The sequence below is a fragment of the Cynocephalus volans genome, chromosome 9 (genome assembly GCF_027409185.1).
Source record: "Cynocephalus volans isolate mCynVol1 chromosome 9, mCynVol1.pri, whole genome shotgun sequence".
NCBI classification, from domain to species: Eukaryota; Metazoa; Chordata; class Mammalia; order Dermoptera; family Cynocephalidae; genus Cynocephalus; species Cynocephalus volans.
Window position 1 is genome coordinate 143,285,304 of NC_084468.1, and position 12,813 is coordinate 143,298,116.

At 32.8% G+C, this 12,813-nt stretch overlaps 1 protein-coding gene and 1 pseudogene across 3 annotated transcripts in view; both read right to left on the reverse strand.

The window, feature by feature from the left end:
- The window catches only part of FSTL5 (follistatin like 5), a 733,912-nt gene that overhangs the window by 146,498 nt on the left and 574,601 nt on the right, over positions 1-12,813 (reverse strand). For all 3 annotated transcript variants that reach the window (XM_063108449.1, XM_063108448.1, XM_063108446.1), the window contains exons 8-9: positions 8,336-8,497; positions 4,005-4,139 (exon numbers count right to left, since the gene is read on the reverse strand). In XM_063108449.1, the coding sequence (XP_062964519.1) occupies positions 4,005-4,139; positions 8,336-8,497 (297 nt within the window). The remainder of the gene's footprint in view (positions 1-4,004; positions 4,140-8,335; positions 8,498-12,813) is intronic.
- Positions 11,598-11,719, reverse strand: LOC134386740 (U2 spliceosomal RNA; annotated as a pseudogene).

A 12,813-nucleotide genomic window follows, 5' to 3' on the forward strand; every position in this document is an offset into this window, starting at 1 on the left:
TAGTGCTTAGTGCAGCCAGTAGCTTGAAAGCTTTCTACAGCAGCCTGTGTTCATAGTGCTTTTCATCTACCTTAACCTTGAGGATGAATCTTTATCTTCTGGAAACTGAATCAACTTGAAAATGGGAATGTCTCAAGTGCTTATGCTATGTACAAGATGTTTCCAAATAAATAACTTATTACCTCTATCTACACCCCCTTCACATATTTTACATCGTTTTCTCCTACTCTGCTGTAAGCACCACACAATTCCTTATGGCCCATTTCTAGTGTTCTTTGCATTTAAATCCTCCTTGTATATGACTCCATTAAATCTTAGTTATCAAAACCTATCGGTAATGTAACTGTAGAGTATATTATTTTGAAGCACATTTTTGTAGTTCATTTTTCACATGAGAAAACTTCCAGTGAGGTTTGTTGACAAAGTTGGGCAATGTAACTCAAAGTTTTTCCATTCAGATTGGGTAGAAGTGGAACACAAAACTCCTTAGCCATATAATGGTTTGCATAAATTGGTCTCTCAACAGCATCATATTGCTGGGAAATGTAGTGTAAGAAAAAAAAAATGTGATTATACTGCTAGGAATGCTCTATTATGTAGAAAATAGCTGGATGATTACTCCGAAGCTGTAGTTAAACAAAGTGAGTCTGTGTTGTGTCATTTACCCCTAAAATTGTAAATCTTTCCCCATTTTTTATTGCCGTCTATGTGGTATTCAACACATCCCTTCTCTCAATCCTTCAAAAAATAAAAGAAAAATGCATTATGGAAGAATTTTCAGATTGTAATAGGAATATAAATTGACACTGTAAAGGGGAACTAATGTGTAGCTTTTGCTTTGACTCTGTGACAAAAGTACATTCACAAAAGATTTTGACCTTTATTTTAAAATATCTGAATATCTACATTAAAGAAAAAAATATATATATATTATAATCAGCTGAAGTAACTACTTTTTAAATGTGAAGAAAAATGATATTTCATATTTGAATACATAATATAGATGTCTATACACATCTATACACACCCATATCTATTATGTCTATATCTATACTGTATGTATCATTAAATTTGAAAACTCTCTGATTTCTAGCAATTACTGAGTTTTCCAGGTTTTTCTAAAAAAATATTTTTATGAATGCTTCTAGGAAGGAATAAGAAATTATTTCAGGAAATAAGCTTGAGTCAGAGGAAGAGATACTTTGTGTCTGGCACTATGATAACTGTTTTATATATAATATCTGAACATATATCTCTTAATGTGTTAGTATTTATTTCATATTACAGCAGATAAGGAAATTAATGCTCAGAGAGGTTATGTAATAATCCTCAAATCATAGAACTGTCATGTGATTCCAACCCATGTCTTATTGCAAAATGTATACTATTCTATTATACCAATCTGCTTTTTTAAATATATAGTATCCTATTATTACTAAAAGTCAAAAGACCTCTGAAATTATTTTTGGTGAATTTGGACAAGTCAATAGTTTTTTAAGATGTGCAAATAAAAACAGTAAAGTCATTACTGATAAGTCTATGAGCTGGGTCTTTTGACTTTCTTAAAAAATGTCTATTTGTCAAAATAAAAATGTGCCATGTATAATTAATATTGGTCTCTGTCTGTGAAATTATTAGAAGAGAACTCAGAGCAATCCTTAAAAGAGGGGATAAAAAAGGCTGTAGTTTTCCCTAATATGATCTCCACCTAATTTTTTATATACAGAATCCTGACAATTTACTCAGTACTAAGAAACAACCCAAGGGAAACTTTCTACCACGTAGACATTACTGCATTTTAGGTTTATATTCTTCTGTAACTACTAATATTCTACTCAATTAGTTTAATTATTTAGTATTGTCCTGATTTTAATAATGTGCATTACTTATTTAAATTGGGCACTTTTATATGAACAGCATATATATGATATGTTCTTAATTACCAGTTTAGCAAATATGTAGAACACAAAATTAGCAAAAATTAAGGGCATTTATTTAAATCAGAGGTAAAGTTTGTTATTACAAAGAAACTGTATTGACATGCCTATAAAAGAGTAGACTATAAAGATGAATTAGTAATGCTTGAGACTTTTAGATTACACTGAAATTTGTTATTTTCCACTTCTGATCCTTGAACAGGCAGCATAATTTAAATACACAATTAACACCTATAAATATGTTGCAACCAGACTAGGCGGGGGGGACCCTCCAACCTCCAGATCTTTCACTTGTATTGTTTCTGTTGCGTAAGATAGTTTGAAAGGTCCATAAATATAGATGTAGTAAGGTCTGCACTGGTATATCTCAGAAAAATATTACTTCTGATTTAGTGTGCTGCTAATATACAAGCTCAAAAAACTATTTACAATGTATTATTTTCACCTGCAAGAATTAACAGGAAAAGTAGAATAAAGTTATTTTAGAAACAGTTTATAATTAAACAAACACATTCATACATGACTAAATCTATGAATAAAATTATATTAAATCTTCCTCTACAATGTTCCTGAAAGGTTGTATGATTCATTAATTAAAGAAACTATGTCATTTTACTGTTGTAACTAGGAAAATATATTGAAAAATACAAGACAAACATTAAAAGAAAGTCAGAATACAGAGTTGAAATGAAAATCTGTTTCATAAACATCATCATATAGGACAGAAAAAAAAAACCACCTAGTTTTCAATACTGGTCACCTAAAATTAATTTTAAACAGAACATAAATCACAATTTGGTATTTGGTAGAAATACATAAAAGGAAGAGTAAAGAAATGATGGTGGATCTTATCCAGGTCATTAAATCCAGATTTCTTTTCTTTTTTTCTACTTAAGTTTCTTTTTAAATATTTGCCTGTAATGGTGGGTGTGCCAGCCAGAAAAAAATCTAGGTGAAGATATATTGGTAGCTGGGACCTGGGTCAAGTCCTCTTTCTTCATTGGATTCACTCGTATCTACATAGACTCTCTGATTTAAAAGGGAATAAGACACCAGGGACAATGCTTTAACCTTATTCAAAAACCAGATTCAGAGAAATGGACCTGCCAAACTCAAGGGCCCTAAAATATCAGACCTTTGCAAAACTCAGATTAATAGGAGCATAACAAATCATACTGAAGAGAAGAGAGCAGGAGGAATCGTTGTTCCAAGTACATCCAGACCCTATCCCCAAATAATCATACCGTGGCATGTGTGGACCAGAGGGAGAAAATGTGTATGTTTGCCTAGAGAGAGTTCACTTGATAAATGCTACAATAGTACTTTGAGTTTTAAGCAATTCAGCTGTAATAAAAAATAATCTACCTTTAGCATCCCCCCCCCATTCATATCCCCACCCCATTCGTATCCCTTTGCCAAGGTAAAAAAAAAAAAAAGTATATTTTTCTCATTTTTCTTATAACTTCAGGAGACAGTAAGATTGTATGCATCATGTTGGCCAAGGATTTTTAGCACTAAACCAAGAACAGCTAACATAGTGTTGGTGCCAGGGACAGTGAGTGTCTTGTGGTAGCAGTAACTATAGTGCCTGCTGCAGAGAAGGCCTGCTGTTGGACCAGAGACTCCAATGTAACTGATGGAAAAAGAAAAATATTATTTTATTCAACTTACTAGATACACCTTGAATGTGTTTAGGGGCCTTGAGTTCCCCAAATATTATTTGGGAAAGGGATATTGCAATGGATTTAAATTTTGGCATGATTAAATGGGAAGGCAGGACCTGAAACATCTTAGATACACTTGCAAAAGAAATAAAATCATTATATTGCTGTAATAAAAATATTACAACCATTGTTTAATCTTTAAATCTACTTTTAGTATTTCAATATTCCTATTCTTCTTACATATGAAAATTATTTTAATGCTTTGTGTATTTCAGAGTTTTCTGGTGTCTTTGCTTTTTGAAAAAACAAAAAGGCTGTAAAAGAGTATGTGTGCTCTAAAAACCTATACAATTGAGCACAGTGTGTGTGTGTGTGTGTGTGTGTGTATGTGTTTAATACATACGGGTCTTTCTAGCAGAATCTTCCACAAAAAGAGAAGAGATGTCTTCATCCACTCCTGCTTCATTCTTTGCGATGCAAGTGTACGCTCCCGTATCTTCATAGCGCACATTGCTTATGTGAACCTCACTGCCGTTTGCTGAAAACAGAAGGGAAATGCAACTTGTAAACCACAATTTCAGTTTTGGTACAGTGCTTTCCAGTTACACAGTCAAACAGTTTTCTTAGCTTGTCCTAATGAAACTGTTTTCCTTCCTACTTTCATAACTTAGCAGCATGCCAAATTATTCCAGAAGCATTCTAGTGCTTCATAAACTGTGCTGTCATTCTATTATTGACAGCCCAATACTCTATATCAAATGCACCCACCTTTTAGGTTATACTCTTTCCTTTTTCCTACATTGCATATGATGTATTTCATACTGATAACTATAATTTTATTATATGTTTATTTATAATATTCAGAATCCACTTTTTCCTAAGCTTTTATAGAAATCTAAATAATAGCAGTATGGTTCGTTTGCAGAAAAATACATATGAAAAGACATTTTCATAGAGAAATTAAATGCACTACATCAGGCAAGTATACTATTGCCATTCATCAAGCTTACTATTGAATTTTTATGACATATCTGGAGTTATTAGATAAGAAGGACAGAAAGATAACAGCAAATGATTTGTATACAAGAGTTTCAATCTTTTGCCAGAAACATACCTAAAATAAACTATATTATAATACGGAAATTGATATAGTCAATATAGGACCAAAGTATTAAAGGAGTGATTAATCCAAATTTTAAATCTTGGTGAGATAATATTTTAAGCTAATCCTTGAATAATAAGTTGCAATTCCCAATGAGGAAATCAGGGTATAATTAATCCTTTACTACATATTGACAATATGCTAGGTACTTTCACATATATTATTTCTTAATTATCCCAAATAATATATCATTTGTTATATATGGATCTGAGATTCATAGGAATGAACTCATGCAAGTCACTCAACTCTAAGAGTAAGGATCAGACTCTTGTTCTGTCTGACCCTAGAGCTCAGTGTTGTGGTCACGTTTAAGGTTCTTTTCTTTTTTATTTCTTTTCTCTTTTCTTTTTGTGGCAGGTAGAAGACAAAATAATTGATGTGGCTGAAGTTAGGGAAAAGAATGGTAGAAAACCAATAAGGAAAGAGTTTGAGTGCATCCCTAGGAGTCAGTGGCTCTCGAGATGTAAGATACGGAGAGGCAGTGGATGTTTGGGGAAGGATAATCATTTGAATTCCTTGAACCTCTTTCTCAACTACCAGTCTTTCCTGCACACCCCCAGGCTCCCATTCTTTGTTGAGAATCACTACTACAAAACTGGGGGTGGCAGGGTCTTGTTATTTTTATTTATTTATTTTTGCTACAAAGGGCAAAATAGTAAATATTTTAGGTTTGGGGGCCATACAGGCTCTGTGGCAACTACTCACCTCTGTGCTAGCAGCATTAAAGCAGCCATGCACAATATTTTCTAAAAAATGAGAGTGGCTGTGCTCTATAAACAAAAACAAAAAGCAAGCAAAAAAAAAAAAAAATACCTGTATTTGCAAAAACAGTTATCTATATATGGTCTGTGGGACTTAGTTTACAAATCCCTCAAAAAGAGAGAGAACAATGTATTTAAACCTGCATCAACCTCTTGTTTTACATGAAATATGGCCCCATCTAAAGATCATATCTTTTCCTTCAAGACCCACACACTTAACAACCAAAATTTCCCTAGATTTTCTGAAACCTCAAATTAATTTATTACTTCTTCAAATTGTCTCCTCAATGCCCCATTATCTTTCTCTCTTTCCCTACATAATCTAGCATTCTTAAATGTTTTCCACTCTATTGCGAGGCTACCAATTCTCTGTTCATTTATCATCCTGCCTTACTAACCTCCAGAACTAGAATATACTAACCTGTCTCTGCACCTCATGTCCCTGCACCTAGTTCTTTGAGTAAATTATGAGACTACCCCATCAGCAAGTTTACCAATTTTCAAATTCACAGTTTTCAATTTGCAGTATATTCAATGCTACCTAGTATTCATTTCACCTGACCTTTACACTTAGTGCCTTTCATATCCTACTCCACTTTTATTTCACATCTTTACTCTTTGTTTGTTGTAAATGCAATACTAATTTCCTCTCTAATTAAGTGACCTTGTTCTTTAAATCATGAGGTAAATAGAAGTGATCAAAAAGTAACCCCCAAATGTCCTAATATCCCCCACTTTCTTGTTGCTTTTTATGACTCTTTCTGCATCTTTCATCCCTCTGCTTTTCTCCACTGACACTTCCCTCAGACTGATAAATTGTCCAAAAAGAAAGAAATGTCTTCATTAGACCCAATCCTCCCAACCAGCAGCTACAATCTTCTATTTCTCTTCCTTTCAAAATCTGCATACAGATTTTTATTCTTTTTGTCTTTTTCATTTCTAAACCCACTGAAAACTGAGTGCTACTAATACTTTTATTTTTTTTCTAAATGTCTCAAGGACAAGCTGTTCACCTCACCTATGAACACATTTCAATGATCTTCCTTGACTTTGCTACATATCTGACATTGTTGAACTCTTTCCCCATTTTTAACTTTCTTTTATTTTCCTCTGTAGTATCACCTGGTCTCCTGTTTCTTTGCTGATTTCTAGTCTCCTTTTATCTTCTTTGCCTGTTAATAAAATATTTGTGCATTTTCAGGATTTTATTTATCATTCACCTATTATCCCATCCCTTGACATAATTATCCAGTTAGTGCCTCAACTTGGACCTCACACACAAATATTAATGAAGCATCTGATGAGTGAATGGATAATTAAAATAACTATAGTATCTGGGAATACTTAATCATATACAAAGCCACGTTGAATTTTGTACTCCTATATGCTCAGATTTATCTCTGAGGTTATCCTTTCTACTCTCCTTTTATTTTTTTGTCACATTCCCTCAAAACTTAACCTATTCTCTCTTGTACTTAAAATTACCGGTAACTATTTCGCAAAGGGCCACACTCTTTCAATGTAGAGTCTTAAGTATAACAACTTCCCAAATTGGTCTCCATGTATACTCCTGTAAGAAAATTAATATGTTTGTATAATATGGTTAACTGCTATTAAATGGGCAAGAAATGAAAAATCAGAAGCTATTCAGTCTTTTCTTCAGTTAATTTCTGTTAATCAGATCAATCTTCTTCTCTTAGATTATTGACATCATGTTGTAATTATTAGATGTAAGTGTGTAAATTTGTCAGGCCGACTTACATGAATATAGTGATTTTTAGGATTCAAGTTTTTGAAGTTCAAGAATACTTTCACAAACATGTCACTATTGACTTACAAAAATAAGCAAGTATAAGTTCTACAAAGCTATATTTAAGAATGCACCGTGTTTCAACATACTTATTAAAGTGGAATAATAGAAATCTATGCTTATAGAGATAATAAAAAATGAAAATGTATTCATTTATAGCAGTATAAATTGAAGAAATTTAAAGGCACAGAATAAAAAATATAATGCTCATGCAACAGATACTGCAATAAAATCACTTGTATGCTATTCCTAACAATGTAAATAAGATTTGTGCTTTTTTTTTTTTTTTTTACTGCTAAGATAATCAACATATTATATGCAACTGCTTTTGCACTATTCAAATTGTTTGGCCATACAAAAATTGTCTGGCATTGTTTTGTTATTGCCCAAATATTTGTGTTATCAACGTTAATCTATATAATAATTGATTAGTTATATCTACACCTTAGAATATTAGAATATGTAGACTATTTTATGTATTAGAGTACAATAACTTAATTTTAATTTACTGTAAATGTGAAACATATTTATTAACTTTTCAATATTTCTCTTTCTTCACTTACAAACTATGATGGAAAATGTTCCCTAAAATTCTCTGTATTATTGAAACTCTCTGTGATACTTATTTGAATTTATTATTTAAACATTTAAAACATAAGTTTAGAAACATAATTCTATGAAGAGATCCAATTATTATGTTCAGTATATCTTCAATAATTCACAGAACAAGTGTCTAGAAGAGACATAATTTAATGTTTTACCTATCACCAAAATAATGACATAATCAATCATTATGACATTACTATTATTTAAAACATTAAAAATATTAAAGGACTGTATTTTAATCTCTTAGATATAACCATATTTTGTTCATATTCATGACATTCTGTTGCCACCAAGACTCATTTTCTCTTTTTTTCCAAATAATGTAAAATGCAAATTTTAGGAAAAAATTTCTACACGATCCTTACAAATGGGAAAAAAATGCAAGTAAAAGGCACCTTGGAGCGTGAGTTGTTTGGACAGCTTTGGTGTGATATCATTTCCGTTCTTCAGCCAGCCAAGCTGAGGGCTTGGTATGCCCTCTGCATGGCACCTAAGACTTGCAGTCACCCCAGGTTCTCTAGCCTGACTCTCTGGATACACCCGGATGACCGGAGGAACTGAAAAAAGAGATGGACAAGAAAGTGAATTATTCATCTATATTTAGCATTTGATTTTCCAATTAAAAAAAGCAAACAAAAATTGCAATACAAGAAATCATAAATTACATCTTTCAAAGATGTTATATATTTCTAGATATCATAGTTTTCACATACAGTTATCTCCTAAAATGTTCCAGTGTTACTTAAGTAAAGGCTACTTTGGGACTGTTTCGGAGAAATCACAAGATGAGCTGGGAGTATCTTGTTTCAGACATAAAAGAAGTCTTCAAAGAGCAATGGAGACATCCCAAAAGGACATAGAAACCAGTTCAAATATGGGACAATTTCAGAATTAAAATAACTAGCAATTATAAATGAGTATAAGGAATTAAATACAAATCTATGAATTCAGCTATATAAATAAATAAATGAATATATAACGGGACGGAAAAAAAAGCTTCTCTCCCACAAATAAAAACAGAAAGAAAAGAAGGACTCATATGTAGTACAACTAAAGGTATTATGTGTGTGTATGTGACACAAAATGTCACATATTTTATGAGTCTATTCCTAGGAAATGTTCAGAATGAGCAAATCTTTCAAGGCAGAAAGCAGATCAGTGGTTGGTAGAGACGGAGTGAAGGAAGAAATGGGGAAGGCCTGCTTAATGAGTATGAACTTTATTTTTGAGGTGATGAAAATGTCCTGGGTTAGGTAGTGGTAAAGTTTGTATAGCACTGCAAATGTACTATAAGCCACTAATGGTACATCTTTAAATGATTAAGTGGTATGTAATTTTTATCTAATAAGAAAAAAAGGAGGGAAAGACAAAGTCAGAAGATTCTAGATTAAAAGTGACTAAGGAGTCATGATAACTAAGTACAATGTGTAAATCCACATTGGATCCTGGACCTGGAAAAATAAGCTATAAAGCATAATGGAAAAATTGACAGAATATGAATAAGGACTGTGGATTAGATAATGGAATTCTATTAATACGTTGTGTTAATTCTGTTACATTTTCTGATTTGATAATTACATTTTAATTAGGTAAAATCATTTTCTTTAAAAACAGGACTCACTGAATTAATTAGTAATAACAAGAAAAGAATCTGAAACTTATTCTCAATTATATATATAAAAGTATTGACATTAAAAATAAGGTCATTTAAACATAGTTATTAGACATAACTGAAGAGAAAATTGACAATTAAATTGAGATCAGGATCCATTAAGAACTTTCTAATTCCAGTAATGATGGAAAAGTGATCTGATTGATTCTGATCAATTACCTTCCTGAATAGAATTTAAAATCCTGGACAAGTTTACAGAAAGCATTTTTAGGAAGCATAACTAACCTAGGAGTGTAATGATGAATGGCAGAATGAGTGCAAGGGAAGGAACATTAAAGCTCCTGGAACAAAGCTACAGCTGTTTTTGCCCTGAGAGTATTTCCTAAACCAGGTGAAGACTCTGAAAATCATAGTTGATTACCAATTAAAAGCCTCCCTCTCTGTTTATATACACACGGGTAGGTGTGTGTGTGTGCCCATGCACATGCATGCACACGTATAATTTTAAAAATAATTTGAAATTTGGGGAATAATGGCAATTTCTGTTGATGGGCATACTGATAGTATTGATCTGATCATATATCTTGGACACAGATGGTGATGATCAGCTTTGTACACCATGAATATGCATAATCAATATAAAAAAGAAAGAAATTTTGAGAGGTTTTTTTTTTTTTAACCACTAATTAATTTGATATGTGTTGCTTTAAGGTCTTGACCCTGCTGCTGCACTGAATCAGAAACACTGGTTTATTTCTTTAGCCCTGCCCAGTTCCAAAACTTTTCAGTGGCCTGAATTTTTGACTATTTATGGTTTACAAACACATGCCCATATCTGAGAACTGGCTGATCTGATAGACAACCTGAGCTGAAGGTAATGTGCTTACTGTTGAATTACCACAGTAATTTTGGCTGGGATCCTAGCATAGTAACGCTTGCTCTGGACTAGGACATTGGATGCTTCACTCTGAAGTGTCCACAAAATGTCCAAAGACTCATCACTGGAACTTATGATACCTGAAAGTGTCTGGCAGACGTAGATAGAATTCCTCTTTCAAAGAATTTATTACCTTTATATTTTAAATAGTTTCTAAAATGGTTTATAGAATAAATTTTGTAGCATAAAATAAAATATCTAAAGGCTTGTCCTCAAGAAAATACAAACTCAAAACAATAAAAACAACAGTCAACTGAAAAAAATCTTCAGAATTCTTGGAATTATCAGATACTCATCTATACTTTCTATGTTTAAGGAATTAATGGTTGAACACAAAAGTATCAACACAGTTGGGAAGCTATTAAACAGTGTTTTGAAGCTAAAAGAAATCAACTAGAAATGCTAGAATTAAAAAATAATAATAACAAAAATTATGAACTCAGTCTTTGTATTTAACTTTGCAGTAGACATGGCTGAAGAAAAACATAGCTACTAGGAAGTTGTCAGAAAAAAATAATACCCATAAATAAAACAAGAGGTATAAAAATACTGAAAATACATACAAGAGAGTAAGTGAATACATGAAAGATTAAGAATTCCTTATGTATATTTAATTGGAGTCAAAGAAGAGAGCAAAATTTGAAGAGGTATCTGCCATGATGTTCTTAGAAATGTGTAAGACATCAAACCAGTGTTTCCAAAAATCCCAACCCGAAAGGTAAACTATTTTTGAAGGTCACATATTCACATTATAATATATAAAACTGTAGCACACCAAAGAAAAAAAGAAAAATCAGAAAAAGCAACCCTGGAAAGCCAAATGGCACACCAAGAAAGTCAGACTGAGAGCTAGATTCTTACATAAATGGTGAAAACTAAAGTCAATAAAGTATAAAAAACTTCATGTCAATACATAACATAAAATGAACAGATTTCTAGAAACATGAGCTTCTACCAGACCCCACACAAAAAGTAATGCAAAGTCTATAAGTTTTATATTATTTAAAGATATTTAATCAATTATTAAACAACTACAGATAGATCTTCCACACCATCCACCAATCCCACTTCTAGGTATATACCCAAAGGAATGGAAATCATCCTGTCGAAGGGATACCTGCACTCCCATGTTCATCGCAGCTCTGTTTACAATAGCAAAGATACAGAACCAACCTAAACTGATAAGAACAGATACTACACTTGATCTTAGCCAAAAGGCTGAGAAGCAATCAGAACCAACCTAAATGTTCATCAATGGATGACTGAATAAGGAAAATGTGTTATATATACACCATGGAATACTACTCTGCCATAAAATAAAAATGAAATTCTCCCATTTGCAACAACATGGATGAGCTTGGAGAAACTTATATTGAGTGAAATAAACAAAGCACAGAGGGATAGATACCGCATGTGCTCACTCATAAATGGGAGCTAAGAGAGAAAGAAGGAAGGAAGGAAAGAAAGACCACAGTGGCGTGTTGGACTTGCAGAGGGAGAGAACATACCTAGTGATACAAAGTGGAGTGGGGGAAAGGGGGGGGGAGGGAGGTTGGCGATAATTAGGTGGGGGACATGGGGTATAATTGCAATTTGTGGTAATGGGCATGCTGTCAGTATGGATCTGTCCATCACATCTTGGGCATGAGTGGTGACAATCAGCTTTGTACCCCATGAATATTCATAACCAATGAAAGAAACAAAACTTTTAATGAAAGAAAACTGTAGAATTTTCCAAAATTAAAGAAGAAATAATAGCAGTCTTACACAAACTCTTCTAAAGAATAGAAAAGTGGTAGGGGATATTTATTTGGAAGTGTTAAAATATCTCCACCAATTCTTCAACACTCCTATCTTCAAAAGGTGAGGACTAATTTTCCTCACCTTATATGTGGGCTGAATTTAGTGACTCATTGTTAATGAACAGAATATGGCAAAGTGATGGTGAAAGATACCTAACATTAAGTCATAAAAAGTATTGCGATATCCTCCTTTCTCTCTTGATCCTGGAGAAGTGAACTGCCTTGTCATAACAATAGATACTCAATATGCCTTACAGAGGTGCTTATATGTCAAGGGATGGAGAGAGGCCCCATGACAGAGAGAACCTTCATAAGAAAACAAATGTTGTTTCAAGACCCTGAGTTTTCAGGGAATTTGTTATGCAGCATAGATAAACAGTACAATTCCCAACTTGTTTCATGAGGCCAGCATAAACTTAATAACACCATCTGACAAGGGCGTTATAAGAAAGAATAATTATTGGTGAATCTCACTCATAAAAACAGATGAAAAAGTTCCAAAAAAAATATTATTAAACCAAA